Source organism: Furipterus horrens, unplaced genomic scaffold, assembly GCF_987537825.1.
Source record: "Furipterus horrens unplaced genomic scaffold, mFurHor1.1.pri manual_scaffold_5, whole genome shotgun sequence".
Lineage (NCBI taxonomy): Eukaryota > Metazoa > Chordata > Mammalia > Chiroptera > Furipteridae > Furipterus > Furipterus horrens.
Window position 1 is genome coordinate 159,199,361 of NW_028327175.1, and position 21,218 is coordinate 159,220,578.

At 39.7% G+C, this 21,218-nt stretch overlaps 1 protein-coding gene and 1 pseudogene across 3 annotated transcripts in view; one reads left to right on the forward strand and one right to left on the reverse strand.

Annotated features, from left to right (window-relative positions):
• The window catches only part of STOX1 (storkhead box 1), a 60,986-nt gene extending 43,307 nt beyond the window's left edge, over nucleotides 1-17,679 (forward strand). Inside the window, exons 2-4 of one of the 3 annotated variants that reach the window (XM_090279429.1) lie at nucleotides 9,147-9,299; nucleotides 11,291-11,487; nucleotides 17,294-17,380. In XM_090279429.1, coding sequence (XP_090135555.1) covers nucleotides 9,147-9,299; nucleotides 11,291-11,487; nucleotides 17,294-17,314 — 371 coding nt within the window. In that variant the 3' untranslated portion in view covers nucleotides 17,315-17,380. Of the gene's footprint in view, nucleotides 1-9,146; nucleotides 9,300-11,290; nucleotides 13,656-17,293 lie in introns of all 3 variants that reach the window. The other 2 variants (XM_090279431.1, XM_090279430.1) reach the window with 2 other exon arrangements.
• On the reverse strand, nucleotides 6,757-7,887 carry LOC150010194 (interferon-inducible double-stranded RNA-dependent protein kinase activator A pseudogene; annotated as a pseudogene).
• Nucleotides 17,680-21,218: the final 3,539 nt, after the last annotated feature.

Genomic DNA, 21,218 nt, shown 5'->3' on the forward strand with positions numbered 1-21,218 from the left:
CTTTAGTCTTTTGCTATAATGACAACAAAAATGCAACAATAAATAGCCTTGTGCATGTCATTTGAAAGAAAAAAAGAAACACACTCAATTTTGCTAAAGATAGTTCACTTCAAGAGTTTTCTCAGTGGACAAAGCAAACACAGGTGATTGAGCCAGGCTGACTGTAAATTGATTTGGGTTCTGCCTTTCTCACTTGGAGACCTGAGGTCACATGTCTTTTTGCATCCGGCTGTTGCCTCTCAAATGCTCATGGTACAAAACCTTGCCTTAAACTAATTGATAATCAATCACCTTTGAGATGTGGAGAGATGTTGTTTGAACCGTGGGAATGCTTTACACTTCTTTTGACTTGTGCTCCCTCCTCACCAGCCCTGAGGAAAATAACCTGCGGGACAAGCCACTATGCTGACACCAGTGCTTCCCATTAATGAGGGTGAAAAGTTGAGGCTTGCTTTAATTTTACTAAAGCTTCCAACTGATGATCTGTAACTGGCAGGTTTAGGAGTCCAGTATCCCTGGTTGGAGATTTCCCCAGTACTACGGCTAAGGGAGGGTTTGCTCGGGCTCCTTCAGCTGCTTTCTCTGGGTCTGGTGAAAGGCAGCCTTGCTGTGTCCCTCTTTGTCATGAATGTACCTCTTGCTGTTCTACCTTGGGGCATGAGTTTTCACACCTCTTGAACTGGCCAGGAAATGGCTCTTTCAGCCCTTTTCTTTGCTGTTAGAGAACAGCCAGGATAGGATATTCATCTAGGGGCTTCCACCTGAGGCATAATGGGGTGGAGTGGGGGGGGGGGGCAGCGGCGTTGTGTCCTGACATAAACCATCCCCCTTTCCTTAGAAATCTGATGAGATCTTTGACTGCACCAGATTATTATGGAACTATTGTCACCAACTCCAGGAGCAAGCCACACTTTTCCAGGGCTCTGCTCCTATTGGCCAGGGGCTTCCTAGGCCATTGTCATTAGGCACCAGGGGGCAGGGACTGCTTGCCTAGGTTCACATGAATTTATGCCCACACAGGACGCTGACTACTCACAGTTTTAGGATCCCAAGCTATAACAGGCTTGTCCTGGACTTTACTGGATATCATAAGTTTTGATAGTTAAAGAGTTCTGTGTTTTCACTTGCTGATTGGGCATCTACATGCTGAATACATTTAATCTGCCTTGCACTATTTTCCCCCAAAACAAGACTTACAAAAAGTAATTGTTTTAAAATTCATAACTTGCCTTATCACAACTTAGAAATTTAAACAAATTTTTTATACCAACTAAATCCTTTGGAAGTCCAGCGAGGTATCAATAAGTTAATAAAGATGTTCTTTGCAGCAAATGTGTCATTAAATGTAGCAGGTACTAACCTAGATGATTCTCCTTTGTGCTATTTTTTGTGAAACCAGTCTTTCAGCCTAAACACTTTTCCCATTTCCGGAAAACCCAGAATACAACTGTGTAAACAGAGGCATTGCTGTGAACTGTTTACTCTGCCCCACAGCCTCTCCTGGCCTTCTGATCCCTGCTCCTTCTCAAGGGTCAGGGGTCCACAGCAGGCCTGAACTTAAGGGTGCTCTTCAATTCTCAACAGTAGTTGAGGGTAAAGCTACAGGGCTGGCCTTCTCTTATTGTGAAATCTATAAGTGGGATCTTATACACAAAAAATTAATTTTCATGTTTTAGTTATTGTATCCTAAAACCCCAAGAAATGCAGAAGTAACCAAAACAAACTGGCTGTAGTTTGAAAATGATTGCCGCATTCGTCACAGATGTTCCCATGTCAGGGTTCACTCCGCTTTCCTGCACAAGAAACTCTTGATTTATGCACCTGCAGACGTATCTTAGCAACGGCTGTGAAGGAAATGTACTGAGAAACTTCTGAGTTTTGTCTAGAAGGGGGTTCCAAAGCAGAGGTTAACTGTGATTTAGCATGTTCTCTAAACTGCAGCTGACTTACAGCTGTTTAATTTTAAGGAGGAAAAAAAGGTAAATTGTGTTCCTAGTTGGTAGTAGATTTGTTTACACTTGTGATGATCACTTCATAAGGTGTATAAATGTTGAATCCGTGTGATGACACCTGAAGCTAATATTGAATGTCAACTATAATTAAAAATAAATTTTAAAAATTAAAAACATAAAGTTAAAAAATGAAATACACATTCCCCACCCCAGTAGGATTATGAATAGTTCCTAAGAGTGTTTTTGGATTTACCAAGCAGTGTTAGGATTATTTTTAAGAAGCTTTTTTGGGTTTTAAAAAGAAAAGAAAAAGGTTCTATTTCTCATACATTTCTGCTTGTCAACCAAAAGTACTGCTTTCTGAAAAATCTATTTTTTAACTTTTATTTTGAAATAATTGTAGATATATAGGAGGTTGCGAAGAAATGTATAGGAACATTCCATGCACCCCTGCCCCTAGCCCCATAGAAACTATTTTGACTATAAGTTTTCCTACAAAAAGAGGACAAGCTTAAGGATTGAACTAGAAAATGGGCTGCTTCAGATCTAGCCCAAATAATGGACCCCAGTAACAACTTCCTTGTTTCATTTGCACAGAAACGAAGGAACTGCCACTGGTATTCCCCCCCCCCCCCCATCTCAAAGTTCAAAGTGCCTAGGGTTAGGGTAGGGGTGAAGTGAGCCTTGAAAGTGTATTGTGTGCTTGAGCAAGAAGGCCTTCTTAGGTGTTGCCCTCTGCTCCAGTAATTCAGCCCATATCTCTCCAAGAGAGGAGACCTTTTCTCCCTTCTGTTTGAATTAAGGATTTCTAGTCCACATGAAGTCGGGGCAGGCGATCAATTTAAGATCACATACAAGAAGAAAGTCACAGCGTTTGGGAGATGAGGAAGAGAAATATATAAAAGTTTAGTCACTTATTTTAAATAAGCACATAGAGTTATGTTAAAGAAGTATACAAATATGTGAAATTGTACTTTAATTTTATGTTTGTCTGGTTGAGGAGGGAGGTGAAAGAGAAGAAAATAAATCTCAGATGTGGAGGGGGAAAAGAAAGGCGGAGAGGAAATGAAGTTAAGGGGAGAGGCTTATTACCGTTAGTTTAGAGGTAGAGTTTCTAGGAGGATTTTGAGTTTCGGGCAATTACTGTCCCACTTGGACAGTTTCAGAGCACCCCCGCCCCCATCACTGCCCTTTGAAATTCTAATTGCTTAGCCATTCATCCTAGCTACTCAGAACCCAATGGGATAGCCACAAGCACACATAGAGGAGGTCCTTCCCTAGCTGTCAAAGCAGCAGTGCTGCCCTGTGTTGTGACCTTCCAAGGCTAAAGTGCCCCAGCGTGCCAGACAGAGAAGCTTAAGTAAACAAGAAAGCAGACCAGTGTGAGCTATAACAGCAAACTGCTTTCAGTTTCCTTAAGGAATTCCTTTATCTTAGTGCAGATACGATAGGTATTATGGGCTGCTCGCCAGTTTTGGTTGCAACCCTTCCCACCTCGCCAGTCCTCACCACCTTCCTTCCCCCTCAGCAACCAGCGCAGGGTACCTGCTTCTGGACTGTCACTGCAGGATATGTACCGCCAAGTTTTCTCAGTTCTTTGGCTTCCTTCTGGCTACACTTGACTCCCCCTGTCATCCCAGGGCCATGTTTATTTTTTGAATGGTTAGCTACTTTAACATTGCTGTCGTTAACACCCTAGCCCCTATTGCTCCAAAGAATGGACATCGCCCTGGGAGGTTGTAAGAAAGGCAGAATCACAAGTTCCGCTTCAGACCGTCTGAATCAAAATCTGCACATTAGCACAATCCCCTGGTGATTCTCATATACCCATTAAACTTTTAGAAGCACTGCTGGCCTCTCGGACTCTCACCACACTTAATTCACCTTGAGACTCGGGGCTCCTTCATAATCTTCATATTGGTTTTTAAAATTTCCTAATATACTCCGAGAACAGCTCCTCAAACTTCCTTTCCACCCTTCATGTTGTCATTCCCATTTTTTCCTCATCCCATTCCCATCCACTCTCTCCCGATCTAACTTTACAGGGATCAGAAAACCTTGCTGTGCTCATTTTTTCCCCTTCTATGCCCTGACATATTTTTGGTCTTCTGCCACCCTCGTTTTTTTCCCTTGGGTCTCAGGTGAAGTAGTATCTTCCTCATTTCTAAGCTAGTCCTTCTACCTGTGCCTTTAATCTCCCGGATATTTGGCAATGCAGACATTTTTGGTTGCTGCAAATGTAGGAGATACTTCTGGCACCTTGTGGGTAGAGGCCAAGGGTGCTACTAAACATCCTACAATGCACATGACAGTCCCGCACAACAAAATAATTATCTGGCTAGGGTGACCTGTTTGCCTTCGACTTTCTCAGGTATAGCACTGAAAATCCTACATCCCAAGAAATCTCTCAATCCTGGGCATATTGGGGTAGTTGGTCACCCTGTATCTCTGGCCCAGAATGTTAAGAAACCCTGCCCTACAAGGAAATCCATTTACTTCACTTTTTCCTCCAACTCCCTTCCCTTCAACCTATATTTCATTTGTGTTCTTTTCTATGGAAGCAGTTTTTGTGAAAGTCCCTATTGGTCATCTTTCAATCAAGAAATCCCATGACCCTTTCCCCTCCTCAACCATTTTGATCTCTTTCAAACATTTGACACTGTTGTTTTGCTATTCATTTTGCAGTGCTTTTTTCCCCCTCATATTTTTTGTTCGCTCCCTCCTACCCTCATTACTGCAGTTTCTCTCTTTTGTGGGTTACTATTTCTACTATCTCTTAAATGTAGATTAGTTTCTTAGTTAAGTGTTCCTTGGCTCTCTTCTTTACTCTTCTATTAAAGAATTGATTCTGCTACTTAGCTTCCAATCTCATCTCTGTTAGATGATTCCCAAATTTCTTTCCCGAGTCCAGTCTTTTATTTCCAATGAATTGAGGGGTTCCCTTGGATATCCAGCAGAATCTAAAGCTCAGCCTGAGTAATGGAAAGGTAAGAAGAACATATAATAAGCTGGCAAGGAGGAAAGTCAATATAGTATAGCTTACATTTCCAGCCTTATCTTCCATTTTGTTCAGATGTAACTGTTAAACTGTGTCAAACCGAGGATAACTCTACCCATGCTCTTAAATACTTTGTGTATTTTTCCTTCCATAGTTTTACTCCATGTCTTCTTGCTAATTGGAAAATACTTCTGCCCTTCCTTTTTAAAAAGATTTTATTTATTTGTTTTTAGAGAGAGGGGAAGGGAGGGAGAAAGAGAAACAGCAATGTGTGGTTTTCCTCTCGCGCGCCCCCAACTGGGGACCTGACCCACAACCCAGGCATGTTCCCTGACTGGGAATCAAACTGGTGACCCTTTGGTTGGCAGGCCAGTGCTCACTCCACTGAGCCACACCAGCCAGGGCTGCCCTTTCCTTTCTAAAGTCTTTTTTTCCTCTCTTTTCCCCAATACATTTATTCCATTTAAAAAATATCACAAATACGTTTGAGGAATCATCTGGCATCTTTCTGTTTCTGTAGCTGGACAGCTTAGATCCTATTCCTCAGCCTGCTGAACTATTCCTTTTTCAGAAACAGCTACCATCCAAAAATTTTCTGATATCCTTGTTTTTAACTGTTGTGGCTTGCTGCATTTGATACAAGTTCAATGTCATTTCTTTCAAGAATCAACTCATCTTTCTGGGCTTCAGATACTGAACAAGTAATGCTTGACCTCATCCAAATCTCTTGGATATATTTTCTACCCAAGAAATTTCTGATTTCAACAAGGGAACCATTCTCCTGAATAATGACATTGTGAGTGTACACAGACCTCATCTTGTAACGGAAGCCCACGGTCACTAACACCCTGGATCATGTTCTGTACATGACTGCAGATAGTGCAAATGTTGGCCACTTCCTTTCTATTTGCCTGCCATTTGTCAACCCACAGTCTCTTCTTTTTCTTTCCAAGGAGTCTGAGTTCTACACTGATGTGTTTGAAGTCCTCTACAGGGTGCCTCTGGGGCCCTTCACAGTAACTGTGTGTCCCTTCAGAGTGATGTCGACATTCCACAGAATGTCGACAGTCTGACTGCTGAGAATGGTCTTCATTCTTGCAGTAGATGTGGCAAAGAGTTCAAGTGTTTTTAGTCATTCCAACCAGGAAAAGTGTAGAATGATGAAAATACTGGATTAGGCATTAGAAGACCTATTTCTGTCACTTGCTTTTAGACCTTAGGACAATTATTTGAGCTTTTATGGCTTGATATATTTTATTTTCATGGCTTTATATATTTTATTTTATATTTTGACTGCTGTTAGCAGTTTTATTTCATCATCGTCATCATCATCATCATCAATAGACATGGAGTTTCTTCCTTGTACATGGCTACATTCTGTCTGTGGTACAAGATTTATAAATACAATATATGAATACAAAGTTGAAGCCATTAAGAGTTTAATGTCAACTAAGACATAAATGTGTAGTGTTGATGGAATCTGTGAAAGATTTATAAACAACACACAATCTCAAATATTACAGTAAATGTTTTACTTGGGAAGGGGTAAAAGAGGAACTTCTTATGTGCTGCTGAAGAGTTTTCTAAGTTGCTCCAAGTTTATTTTCTGCTATTTTTTAAAACAAATATTTTATTTATTTGTTTGTTTATTTATTTATTAGAGGCGAAGGGAGGGTAAAGAAAGGGAGAGAAACATCAATGTGTGGTTGTCCCTTGTGCGCCCCCAACTGGGGACCCAGCCCGCAAGCCACGCATGTGCCCTGACTGGTAATCAAACCAGTGACCCTTTGGTTCACAGGCTGGCACTCAACCCACTGAGCCACACCAGCCCAGGGCTCTGTTATTAATTATCTTTAAATACCACAAAGCATTGTGAGTGGCATTGTTCTGTGCATTGTCACAGGAGATCCCAAAGCCATGACAGTGATGGGACTTGTGGACAATTCGGCGAGACACTGATACTGTCCATTGGCACTCGGTTCTTCTATATCCAAATATGCTGTATTGAAACCTTGGTGCTTGGCGATTTCCCCAAGCATTTGGATGTAATCTGTATTTGGAATACTGAAGAGGCTTCTTTTGAGTAGGTTGGTCTTTTCACCAGGAGAATTCCTCAAGGAATGCCAAGTACATCCTAAAGAATGTTGTACTGCCCTGATTGGTGTGGATTCATTGGTTGGGTGTTGCTCAGAAACAAAGGGTCATTGATTGTTTCCCAGTTGGGGTACATGTCTCGGTTGCAGGTTCGGTCCGCAGTCAGGGTGCATGTGGGGGATCACCGATGATGTTTCTCTCACAATATTTTTATTCCTCCCGTCCCCTCTCTCTAAAAATAAAAATAAATAAATAAATTCTTTAAAAAAAAAAGAATGTCCTGCATTTGTTAGAGAAATGTGGTTCTCTGGAGAAATATTACTGAACTTGGCAAGAAATTTCTCAGCAGCATTTCTCTTGGCTTGTTTTTTTGATGCCCCCTTTCCAGTTTCCACACATGACTGTATCCTGTACCTTGTGGTGTATTCTCTCTTATGAGCAGGTCCTCTCTCCTGGGGAGGGGTATATGCAGGAAGTCTCTAGCCACGATGAATGGCCAGTTCCTGACATGAACCAATAGAATTAAGCTGGTTCTTTGGTTGCTTGGAAGGGTCAGGCATTAAGGGGTCAGGCATTGCAATGCAAATACTTGCATTGGCTTTCAAAATGCTTCTGGCAGCCTCTGCAGCTCTGTATTTCCCCAGCTTCTTGTACCTTCACCTATGCACGTTATGTCACCACCAGTTACTCTGAACGTAAAAGTGGACACGTGTATTTGCACATAGGATCTTTTGCATTCCTAAACCAGGATGTTCTTGGTCTTCATTTGGTATTTGTGTAATATTGAATCAGTGTTTTTCCTGCTTTAGCAGTAATCATTTTCGCCAAACTGAAAGTCCCACAGTCCTTGCCACTGCCCCGCGCAGTGCGGGCTCTGGGACTAGGGGAGAAGGCGAGGGGAGAGGAAGAGCGGTACAGATCCATGTTTTCCTTGCTCCTCTGGGCGGAGATCCCGGGAGGAGTGCTCCAGCGCTGCCGCCACCCCCTCCTTCCCTCTTCCTGCCGCCTCCTGGGTCTGCCTTTATATAGTTTAAAGAAATAATCCCATCCCTGTCTGTCTCACGTAGCTAATATTAAAAAATGCTTTTTAATTAATCTTTTATCCTCACCAGAGGACTTTTTTTTTATTGCTTTTAGAGAGAGGGGAAAAGGGAGAGAGACAGACATTGATTCTTTGCCTTCTCATACTCATCCCTACCGGAGATTGAACCCACAGCCTAGGTGTGTGCCCTGGTAATCAAACCTGTGACTTTTCTGTCTACCAGATTATGCTCCAACGAACTGAGCCACACCAACCAGGGCTGAAAAACACTTAAAAAAAAAAAAAACACACAAAAAAAACACCTCACCCAAGGACATGCTTTTTGATTTCAGTGAGTGTGGAAGGGAGGGGGAGAGAGAGAGGGAGAGAAACAACCATGTGAGAGAGAAATATTGATCAGTTGCCTCTTGTACTCACCCTGACCGGGGATTGGACCCACAACCTAGGTTTGTGCCCCAACTGAGAATCGAACCCACAGCCTTTCAATTCACAGGACAAGGCTCCAACCAAGTGAGCCACACCAGCCAGGGCTGAAAATGATTAAAAAAAAAAAAATTATTAACTGATTTTTAGAGAGAGAGGAAAGAAGAGAGAGAGAAACATCAATTTGTTGTTCCACTTATTTATGCATTCCTTGGTTGAATTCTTGTAGGTGCCCTGACCAGGATTGAATTCACAGTCTTGATGTATCAGGATGATGCTCTAACCAACTGAGCTACGCGGCCAGGGCAAAAAGTGCTTTGAAATAGTGAATTGTCATATAAGTATTGTCTGATCTGAACTATGATAGCACTTTGTGCCTTTCATATGGAAACTTTTTCTTGTACTGACAAATACTACAAACTTCTTAAAAGTAAGGACTATAATGTAAACCTTTTCCTTCTACAATTTATATTCTTCTGCATGTCATGTTAACAGATTCTGAGTACTGAGGAAAGAATAGCACTTCCACCTGCTGCTGTTCAGTCTTTATAAATATTCTTGATTCACTAATTCCAAATGTTTTACATTTTGTCAAATTTATCACCATTTCTTTTCTTTTTTTAAATCTCCAATTTAGGTGATGTCTTTCCAGTGCAGATGAACCCAATAGCCCAATCACAGTTTATACCTTTGGCTGAAGTTCTTTGCTGTGCTATATCTGACATGAATGCTGCTCAGATTGTAGTAACACAGGAATCACTGTTGGAGCATTTGATGAAACATTACCCAGGTAGAGTAACAAGTTTTTCTCTATTAGTTTGGTGGTTTCTATTTATAAATCATCTTAAACACAAATTGGGTGATATCTATTTTTAAGATTTTGTTCATTTTTAGAGAGAGGGGAAAGAGAAAGGGAGGAAGAGAAGCATCAATGTGTGAGAGATATATGGATCTGTTGCCTCTCACTCACTCTCCAACTGGGGAACCAGCCTGCAACACAGGCATGTGCCCTGACTGGGAATTGAACTAGTGACCTCTTGGCTTGCAAGCCAGCGCTCAATCCATTGAACCACACCTGCCAGGGCCTTTTTTTTTTTTCTCTCTTATAGAATCTTATATTAAAGCCCTGCCAGAAAAAGGCCTACATCAACAGATTTGATAAGGGTATTTATTTTATGTTCCAATAAACTTTTTAAAAAACAATGCTAAAAAAACCCCAAAACAATGCTTATGGCAATAAATAAATCAGATTGTGGAGAAAGGAGTGCAGAGGAGAAAAAGTTCTTCTCCCCCCACTCCTATTTTTCCATTGACACTTCCCAGAGGAGATTATCTATTTATTATTTATTTTTAGAGAGAGAGAGAAAAAAAGGGAGAAAGGGAGAGTCCCCAATCAATGAGGACCAAAACTGCAGCCTAGGTATGTGCCATGACTGGGAATTGAACCGGTGACCTTTTGGTTTGTGGACAACATTCAATCAACTGAGCCACACCAGCCAGGGCCAGGATGTGATCATTTCTATTGTCTATAGTTTCTTATGTATTCTTTCATAAATTGTATTCTAGTATATGTATTCTTTTTTAAGATTTTATTTTATTTTATTTTTTTATTTTTAGAGAGAGGGAAAGGGAGGGAGAGAAGCACTGAATGGGGATCAGTCGCCTCCATTCTCCACCCCATCCCATCTCCCAGGCTGGGGATCTGGCCCGCAAGCCAGGCATGTGCCCTGATTAGGAATTGAACTGACAGCCTTTCAGTTTTGCAGGCTGGTGCTCAGTACACTGAACCACATCAGCCAGAGCTGATCTCATTTTTTTCATAGCTGCATGATATCACAATGTGTGAATGTAGGAGAGTATTTTTTTATTTTTCTCAGTATAAAATGAATATGCTTATTATAGAAAAATCTAGAAAATATAGAAAAGTAACCACTTACAGTGTCACTGGCCAAAAAAAATCAAGGTTAACATACTGATATATTTTCTTCCAGTGTTTATACTTACACAAACATTTTGAACATTCTTTTCACCATATAAATATAATTTTGAACCCTGCTATTTGGAAAAGGAAATTTCTTTTAAAATTATCAGTTACCTTTCCAGTTTGAAAAACCACCATAATCCAGATCTTAGGTAGTTTGCCCTCACCCAAGCACGAACTGGTTTTCATTTTCTCCTTAGATTCTTAAGAGTTAAGCTACGAGTCTGTTTTCATTCTTTTTTGGAAAAGAGATTCTATTTATTTTCAGAGAAAGAGGAAGGGAGAGGGAAGGAGGAGGAAAGAAACACCCAATGTGTGAGAGAAACATCCATCTGTTGCCTCTTGCACGCCTCCAGCCGGGGACCTGGCCTGTGCTCTGACTGAGTATTGAACCAGTTACCTTTTGGTTTGTGGGAGGATGCCCAAGCCACTGGGCTACTCTAGTCATGGCTGAGACTGGTTTTCAGAAACTCCCATGTTTGCATTTACAAATGCTTCTCTTAGGCAAAATTGAATTTATAACAGGCGTATAACTTAGTGTTTTATTTGAGTGAACTCATATTATTTTTCTCTACTTAAGTATTAGCCTAGCCATATGCCTTTGTGTGGACCACATTGTATTCCTAATACTCAATTAAATGATGATTGTTAATGCTTCTTTGGCATTTTAATTATGTATATAAATTGTGTTATAATTAGCTCTAGGTTCATCAAATGTATGCTCATTTCTGTGTTACTGACTTTACTCATTAAAATGTTTCTTATTCAAAATCTATCAGTGTATAATGTTTTTGTTTTAGGCATTGCAATTCCATCTCAAGATATCCTCTATACCACTCTGGGAACTCTGATTAAAGAAAGGAAGATTTATCACACTGGAGAAGGGTATTTCATAGTTACTCCTCAGACTTACTTCATCACAAATACAACCCTCCAAGAAAATAAGAGAGTCCAGTCAGATGAAAGGCATGCGATGCCAACTTGCATCACATATCTGGTGAGCATGGAGAGCTGTGCAGAGTTTGCAGAGTTAGCCAAAGAAAATGCTGTCCCTGTTTCCCATTGTCAGTCTTGCCAGTGTTTCCCTGATGTGTGCACTCAGGATCTACGGGAACCACCAGCTGCTCCAGAAGTGACTAGAAAAGGCCAGAAAGGTCTTGGGGAATCCAAACCTTTGGTACAGAATCAAGCAGTTTCTGTGTCTGAGGAGAATCATGTCTCTGAGAGCACCAAACCTTTGTCATACATAAAAGATAGAGAAAAAGGCAAGAAGTTTGGCTTTAGCCTCTTCTGGCGCAATATATCCAGAAAGGAGAAGTCCAGAACAGAACACAGGAGTTTCTCTGCCCAATTCCCACCAGAAGAATGGCCTGTCCGAGATGAAGATAATTTGGACAATATCCCTCGAGACATTGAACATGAGATAATCAAACGAATTAATCCCATTCTTACTGTTGACAACTTAATCAAACATACTGTCCTAATGCAAAAATATGAACAACAGAAAAAATACAATAGCCAGGGCACTTCCACTGATGTGCTGACAGTCAGGCATAAATATCCTTCAAGAGAAGGAGTTAAGAAAAGGCAGGGCCGGTCTGCAAAGCCTCGAAGGCGGGGCCATTCTTATAGGGATAGACTCAAAGTCAGGAGTCAGGAAAGTGAGCCTCAGCCAGCAAGCATGAGACTGGAGAAACACCCCAAGCTCCCTGCTACACAGCCCACCCCCAGAATTAAAAGCTCAAATGAAACAGTAGTTCAGAAACCACTTGGTGAGAACTCATCAGAGCTAGGTTCCCATTTGATTTACAAAAAACGAATCAGTAATCCTTTCCAGGGTTTGTCTCACCGAAGGAGCCCAATAACCAAAGGGCACAACATCCAGAAGACCACTGATCTCAATCCCAGTCAGATCAGACCAAAGGGGAAGTCTTTCCAAAGGTCAAGATCTTTAGATTCCTCACGAATCTTTGAGAGGGAGGCCACACAGCCATATGCTGAACAATGTAATGAAAAACTGAGGGCAGAACCCATTTATATGAATAATTCTACTGTCAAAGCTATCAGTGATGACTTTAGAGATCACCTCTTAAATTACTCTCAATGTAGTGTTTTGCAAAATGATAGTCAATGCTGTTTCTTTAGGGAAAGCATGTTGACATATGATGCGTATGACAGAGAAAACAAAGTAATCCCTGAGGTCTTGAAGAAAAGTTATTCTCATTTTGACACACGAGGGGAGGCAAAAGAAACACAGAATGTCCTTCCATCATCAGGTTCCTTCTCTTTAGACCAAGCATCCTCTGCTTGTAAATTAGTTGACAAAACAGCACGTCAGTTCCAAAATCTTGGTCTTTTGGATTATCCACTTGGTGTGAACCATTTGAGACAATCCGAGAGAAAAGACAGAGACTCAGAGGAAACGCTAATGAGAATGGCATTTGTGCAGGAAGCAGAGACTGTGAGTCTAGAAAATGAAGTCCTTTCTGACGATGACCAAGCCTTATTTCAAAATAAAGTGGAAGATGATGATGGTGCCTGCAGTTCATTATGTCTAGATGAAGATGACTTTTCTGAGAATGATTTGTGTCAAATGCTGCCTGGCCACATTCAATATTCCTTTACTGGGGGAGGCAAATGGAATCCTTTAGGAAAACAAAAGGTCACTGAAAGATCTCTGACTGAGTACAGCAACAGCAAAATACAGAGTTTTGAGCCTCGTGTGCTTATTAAAGAAAATGAATGTTACAAACCCTCTGGGTTGCTCACTAACCCCGGTGAAAGCCAAAAACCTAATCTCTCTGCTGAAAGCTGTGGCCTCAATTCAGGGACCCAGTCTAGTTTTAACTATAAAGAGGAACCCAGTGTTGCTGAAGGTACACAGGCCTCAGCATCTGCTGATGGAAGTATATTTGATTACTACAGCACAAGGAAAGCCGGCTCTGAGGCTGAAACCCCACAACACTCTGTTAGTGACACCGAAAAGCAATCAGCTAGCTGGACTCAGAGTACTCAGGCAATGAGAAAACAGTTCTCACAAAAGTTAGAACCTTTCAGCACTCCACGGATGCCAGTGATGACTCAGGATATCCAACATGAACACAGTCACTTGGAAGGAACAGAAAATCAGAGCATGGCAGGAGATAGTGGAATAGATTCTCCACGGTAAGTGCACATAAAGTGATTAGCCACTATCCCACTAGAATTATTAAAATCAAGGGCATATTGAGTTACCTAGTGGGAAACTCCTGAGTAAACTTTTTATAATGATATGATTCTGCCAGCTTTTATTTTACTGAAAAAAATTGTATAACAGTACAATGAAATCTCTTATATAATAAGATATAGTTCATTAAAAAAAAAACTTCACCCAAGGACATGCTTATTGATTTCAGAGAGAGGGGAAGGGTGGGAAGGAGCAAGGGAGAGAAACACTGATGTGAGAGGGAAACATTGACTGGTTGCCTTTTGTATATGCCTTGACCAGGGACTGAACCCTCAACCTAGGCAAGTGCCCTGACTGAGAATCAGACCCACAAACTGTCAATTTACAGGATGACACTCCATCCAACTAAGTCACACCAGTCAGGGCTGATATAGTTCATTTTTAATGGGGGCCAAAATTTGACTGTGCCACTACTACTAAATCTTGAATTATTTCTAAAAATAGGAAGTAACTGCTATAACCCAAGAAGCACTGCCTGAACTAAGGGTTGGACGTTTTCACTTATATTCCTGGTTCTACACAGGTTAAGAAAGAGATGTGGCTACTTTCCACTAATATTTCCAGACCAATTTGTATAAATAATACTGTTCAGATTATAAAATAGAATATTTGAGAAGTATTGAAAAGTATTTTTTTTAAATACCTAACATCACCCTATCATCTACATACTTTAAAAAGTCCTTTTATATTTAGTATATTTATAATGCTTCAGTTTGAATATATCAATCTATATATTTTGTCTTTTGGGCTCATATTGTAGTTACTATTTTGCATGTTGCTTTGTTCAATTAATAGTATATCATGAACATTCCTCTCATGTTATTAAACGGTTTTCTAAAGGTCATATTAAAATTTGCCATATATCTTTATTAGCTTTTCCATTATATGAAAATATTGTGCACCTCTTGCCCTGACCAGTGTGGCTCACTTGGTTGGGCATCCTTCCGCAAAGCCAAGGGTCACCAGTTCATATTCCCAGTCAGGACATGTGCCTGGCTTGTGGGTTCAGTCCTCATCTGAGGTGTGTATGAGAGCAACCAATTGATGTTTCTCTCTCACATTAATGTCTCTCTTTCTCTCTTTCTCCCTCCTTTCTGCTCTCCCTAAAAAAACATAAAAAATTTAAAAAAATTATTGTGTACCTCTTTTAGAAAGGGTAGACTAATACAGAAATGTAAAAGTAAAACTGGAGGTCTCCATTCCTCAACCTTTCTATTCCTATTCCATAGAGGTTATTTAACTATTGTTAGTAGTTTGGTATATATTCTTTTAGACTTTTTCCTATGCATTTGTAAATATAATTATTTTAAACAACAAATCATATGGAGCTGTGGCTTTCTTTTTTTACCTACCTTATCATGGCTATCTTTCAATCAAAACATATATACCCAACTCTTTCTTTTTAATGGCTGCTTAGTATGCCATTATGTAGACTCCATTATGTATATAACCATTATTTCCCTTCCTTTGACTTTTTGATTATTCTAATTTTTTTGCTATAATAAATCTGCAGTGAATGTTTTTACATAAAAATGTTTGCAGACATTTTTGATTATGTATAAGAGGCTAAGTATCTGGAAATCCGCATTATTTTTATTTTTAAAAATTTTTTAGCAAGGTTACTTTATTTTATTTTATTTATCTGTTTTTAGAGAGAGGGGAAAGGAGAAAGAGAGGGAGAGAAACCTCAATGTGCAGTTGCCTCTCATGTGCCCTGGGGACCTGGTGTGCAACCTAGTCATGTACCCTGACTGGGAATCGAACCAGCGATACTTGGTTCGCAGGCTGATGCTCAATCCACTGAGCCACAGCAGCCATGGCTGGAAACCTGCATTTTTAAAAATGTTTTTACTTCTTTATTGGGGAACATATCTTTTCTGCTTGAAACAATACCTTGATTCATATTAAGTCTTTAATTTATCAAAATATATTGCCTCCAAAGTAGACAGTGGTAGTGGTAGTGAATAAACCATTGCTTTCCTGTTTTTCTCTGTCAAAAGCTAAACAAAATAAAAAACAAACCCAAAACAGATAAGAGAAATTATTTCTTGACATGCAATTGAGAGTTTAAATTTGTGAAATCTTGAGAAATTTAATTTCTTAAAAATTGCTTATGGTTTAAAAAGAGAACTTGTAACTATAGTCCTTAAAGACATGTAGAGAATAAAGGAGGGAAGATAGCATTTGAAATCCAACTATGTGCCATATTGTTATAAGGATTGGGGAGACAGAGATGAACAAGATACTGTTGCTACCTGAAGGAAGCTTACAATTTAATTTAGTTATGGAGATCAACAAACAATAAACAGGCAAACTGAACTCAAAACAAAGCATAAGCTCTTCATAACTGCCAAAGAGATGTGGGATTAAAAGTGATGGGCTGTTTGGGAGACATATTGGAGGACACATTTTAAAAAAGATTTTATTTATTTATTTTTAGAGAGAGGGGAAGGGAGGGAGAGAGGGAAGAACCACAGTCAGTTGCCTCTTACAAGCCCCCAACCAGGGACCTGGCCCACAAGCCAGGCATGTGCCCTGACCTGAATGGAAGCGGTGAACTCTAGGTTTGCGGGATGACGCCCAGCCCACCGAGCCACACCAGTCAAGCCTGGAGGGACACATTTTTGAGACATATCTTAATGTGGTGGAGATGTGATAAAGAGGAGGCAAAGTAGAAAAAGGGGAATGTCAAAAGCAAAATGCCCAGTGTGGCGGAAGCAAGGTAGATGTGTTAGATAAGGGACTGACATAGCTTACAGCTCCAAGGCAGGGAACGTTTTCAATATGAAAAATATTGTAGTTAGCCCTTACCTTCCATATGACTTCTCAGAAAATAAATTACACAGGATTATGTTGGTTACTTCAGTAGTATAGAAGAGTTTTTCAGGAACTTCTTTTTCTTTATTGACTGATTTTTAGGGAGAGCGAAAGAGATAGAAATATTGATTTGTGTTCCACTTATTTATGCATGCATTGGTTGATTCTTATATGTGCCCTGAGTGGGGATTGAACCCCTCAATCTTGGTGTATTGGGGCGATGCTCTAACCAACTAGTTACCCAGCCAGGGAAGGAACTTATTTTTGACTAGAATATGCTTGATATTGGCTCTGAAAACAGATGTTGTTGAGAAAATATGAACTTCTTGGAAAGCAGCTGTCAAATAATTGAGGTGCTATTGTAAAGCATTTAAAATATAAACAATAAAATAAAATAAAATATAATATAAAGAATACTTTAGCACTGGCTGGTGTGACTCAGTGGATTGAGTATAGGCCTGTGAACCAAAGGGTCACCGGTTCAATTTCCAGTCAGGACACATGCCTGGGTTGCTGGCCAGGTCCCCAGTTGGGGGCGTGTGAGAAGCAACCATACATGATGTTTCTCTCCCTCTCTTTCTCTCTCCCTTTCCCTCTTATTAAAAATAAATAAAATCTTAAAATATATATATAAAGAGTACTTTAATTTTTAAGAAGTTAACTTATTTGATAAGTGCACCTTAGTATTAGTAAATGTTATATTGCTACAAAGAAATTCAGCCCCCTTTGAAGGTAATAATTCTATTTTTAATATTTTTAGGACACAGAGTCTGGCATCTAATAATTCAGTCATTCTGGATGGACTAAAAAGAAGACAGAATTTTCTGCAGAACTTTGAAGGCACAAAGAGCAGTCAAACACTCACACCCAGTTCCTTACTACAACTAACTCCAGTTATAAATGTTTAATAGTTATTTTTCTTTTGGTAACATTTTTTCTCTAAAAATGTACAGCATCATATAGGATGTTTTAATCAACTGAGTATATAACAATTCTCTAAAGACAAGTCTGTATTTTATTAACCTCATTACATATTTTGAAGCAGTTACTGGCTTTTTTCCTTTTTTGACATTTTGAAGCTTTTTTAAAGCTTATTTTACTATGAATTTGTTTGCAATTAAAAAAATGGACTTCTTTGTCCTCTTCCAATTAAATGTAATCACCTTTAATTTTCATTAGTTTCTCAAATACATAGGATGCTAACTTACTACCCAGTGTGATATTCTCTACCCACACTAATAGTGGGTCCTTCTGTTAAGTTGAAAAGTGGATCTCACTAGATTCCAATAGAAAAATCCAGAAAATAGTGTTTTAGGGTTGCAAAGATACTTGTTTACAACTCAAGACTTTTATTGTTATTAGAAAGAATTTTTATAGGTGTGTTGGGTACTTTGCAACAAGAATTCCTCATGTCCTATCATTACTGCTTATGATCTTTGTGATCAGCTTGAACAATAACAGATGGTTCCACATTGTGATTGGCCATGTCCAAAATACCTGTGGCAGTAAACATCTGGCTCTATTATTTCTCTGGTTCCTCCCCACATTTGAGGCTCTTTCTATAGCATGGCAGTGGGAAGTCAGTCTGTTCTCAGAAGGTGTTGAGATAGAAGGGAAGCAACGTGGTTGCAATGGTTTGTGAGTAAAAGAGAGGTTCTGAATTAGAGATTTAGAGAAGAGAAACCATTTGATTCATTTCCACTCATGGTAAGGCCTACATAACTTTGCCAGAATTTTTTCTGGCAGGCCTTTTCAGACCAAACAGTGGAATAGTCAGTTCTCTTGGGTTTAAGGAACGTGGATGAGTTAAGAGAGGTTTTATGTAGATGCTATACTGACGTATGGTTGAGGAATGTTTCTTTTAAGAGGTTTCTAAAGGTTGTTAAGGACTTAGATCTCAAGGATAATTGAATAATTGGAGTGTGCCTCTCCAACTCTCACTAGCAGGGAACAGTGAAGGCCAGGTGAAGCTCAGCACTGTAGAGAGCTGCCTCCAAGTTCTGTGGGAATGCAGAAGAGGGAAAATCAGATACATTGCTTTGGTTTGCAATGGGTGGACCACTCAGTACTGACTTGGTTTTCAGTGGCCCTCACCAACCTATCCAAGAAGATTAGCTATGGTGACAAGGACGTTCGAAACCATGGGCAAAGTACTAAGAAGGGTAATCTGTGTAGAAAAACCTTTGGGGGAGGCATTGTTTAGGGGTCTTGTAGCTTGGAATTAGCATCAGTGAATAGAATTTAGGAGACTCAGCTCAGTAGGAAGAATGTTCCATTACTCAAAACTATCTGTAGATGAAATAAGCAGCTTTGTAAATGAATGAATTTCCCATTATTTAGAGCACTCAAGTAGAGGCCTGGTGATCCATGGACTGACATTGCAGAGATATTTCTAGTACTTCGTTTAGCAGGATGGCTGAACTAAATGATCTTGAAGATTTCTTTCAACAGTAAGGTTTGGCGCTTCAATGAGGGTTACATGTCAAATATATCTCAGTTTAAAAAAAAAGATTCCGTGAAATACTGAACTCATGTAAGATTCTTGATTATTGCTTTCAGTTCTCCATTCCTGCACCTATCCCTGCCAATCCTTGGAAAAAGGAGCACCAACTGTGTTTTATCTGATTTTTTTTGGATCTGGACAAGTTTCTTAAGAGAGTGAGAAATCCGAAGTTTTTTGTGGCTTTAGCCACATCTAGGGATCAATGAAAGCCATCTAATTTTCCCACTGGATGCATTATTACACTCTAAATGTATTAAATGGAGCCTGTTATGAAACCAATAAACCTCCATTCTATTAAACACAACATATGACTACAGATTAAAGGTGAGTTTATGTGTTATTAAATTGTTGTTCGGGAGATTATTCTCTAAAATAGGTGACTTGCATTTTTCCCCAATATTAATTTTTATATGTGGAAATTTTAGTTCTTGATTTCTCTTCCCCATTACAGCCTATCCTCTAATGAGAAAACTGGTCTCTTGAGGCAGCATGATGACCTGAGCTTAGGAGAAAGACAGGTTTGAATCTCAATTCCAATACTTGGTAACTCTGTAATGCAGAAAGTTGCCAGGCTTTCTCACCTGTAAAAGAAAGATAGTAACAATATCTATGTTGTAGATTAAGATTTGAAGATAATTTACTGAAAATACCAGTGCAGGAGGCACGTAATACAGTATATGTGTGTGTAATTCTATACATTCAAAAAACTTGTGTGATAAATAAATACATGGACTACTATACAGGTCTCCTGTTTTTGCCCAGGTTGTCTGGAGTTCCTCCATTTAGAGTTCAATTTATTTAAAGATTACAGAAAGTATTGTCAATCAAAATTTAGATATGCCTGGGGAAGTTATGCTTCTGGCATAACTATTGATGCTATCAATAGGAATAAATTATACAAAGCAGGGGCTTATTGTAGACATTCATACAATGTGAGATCCTGTTTGCTCTCTCAATCTTGGAACTCACACCCCTAGGAATCCTCAGAGAGCAGCTGGCTTCTGTAAGCTATTTTTTAAATTTATTTTTCAATTACAGTTTACATTCAATATTATTTTGCATTAGTTTCAGGTGTATAGCACAGTGATTAGACAATCTTATATTTTACAAAGTGTTCCCCCCCAATATTTCCAGTAGCCACCTGGCACCATACATAGTTATTACAATATTATTGATATTCCCTATGCTATATACTTTACATCCCCGTGACTATTTTGTAACTACCAATTTGAGTGTAAGCTATTTTCAATATTTCAAAAATACTAACAGAAATTGTACATTTCCTTTGCCTAACTCCTTGTTAACTAAAATGTTAGTTCTGTCAATGGCTCAAATGATACTAGCTCAATAATACAACACTATCATATGCTGGTGTGACACTGTAAAATTGCATTTGTATTTTACTTATAGACTAGAAGGATGATTATGAATCAATTATTACTAAATGAAATTTAGCATACAGAATTTCTCAAAATGTCAGATCCGTGAGATAAAAACAATGGAAAGAGCTGTAGTAGTGAAAAGATTGGGAACCACTCCTTTTTGAAAAACCCATCCTCATGTTCTCTCTTTAATCAGTAGCAGCTTCCATTTCTTGGGTAATGGTGCCCTCTTCTGGGGTAAATGATATGACTACTCCCATCACTTGATTCAAAATATGTATAAAGTAATTAACCAAAGAAACAGGTTAGACCTTTCTCCATATTTAAAACTCTTTTCAACTAGTTTGGACTACCGGCCAAGATGAAGGCTTAGACCGACAGGCTCCGTCTCCCTCCACAACTCAGAATACAACTACTGCAAAACCAGAAATAACCAGAAGCTCCAGAAAATAAAGCTACATGGAAGTCCAAAGTATGAAGTTATAAACAAGTGGTGCTCATCTGGATGGGTAGGAGGGCGCGAAGCTGGGGCAGAGAGGTCAAGCTGTGCTGGCAGTGACAATGGCGGGACGGCGGTAAGCACAGACACCCATATTTAAGGGGAGGTGAGAAGCGCCTGGGGAGCACCCTCAGCTGCAGACCAAATCCATCAGCTCATGATTCCAATGCTGGGGAAGGCAGACTCCCATTGCCTCGGACTGTGAGGGCAGGAGGACATGGGGACGGAGGAGGAGGCTCCCGGTCTCTCAGCAGAGAGTGAACAGCAGAAATCCATCTTGAACCCCCACCCCCACACAAAA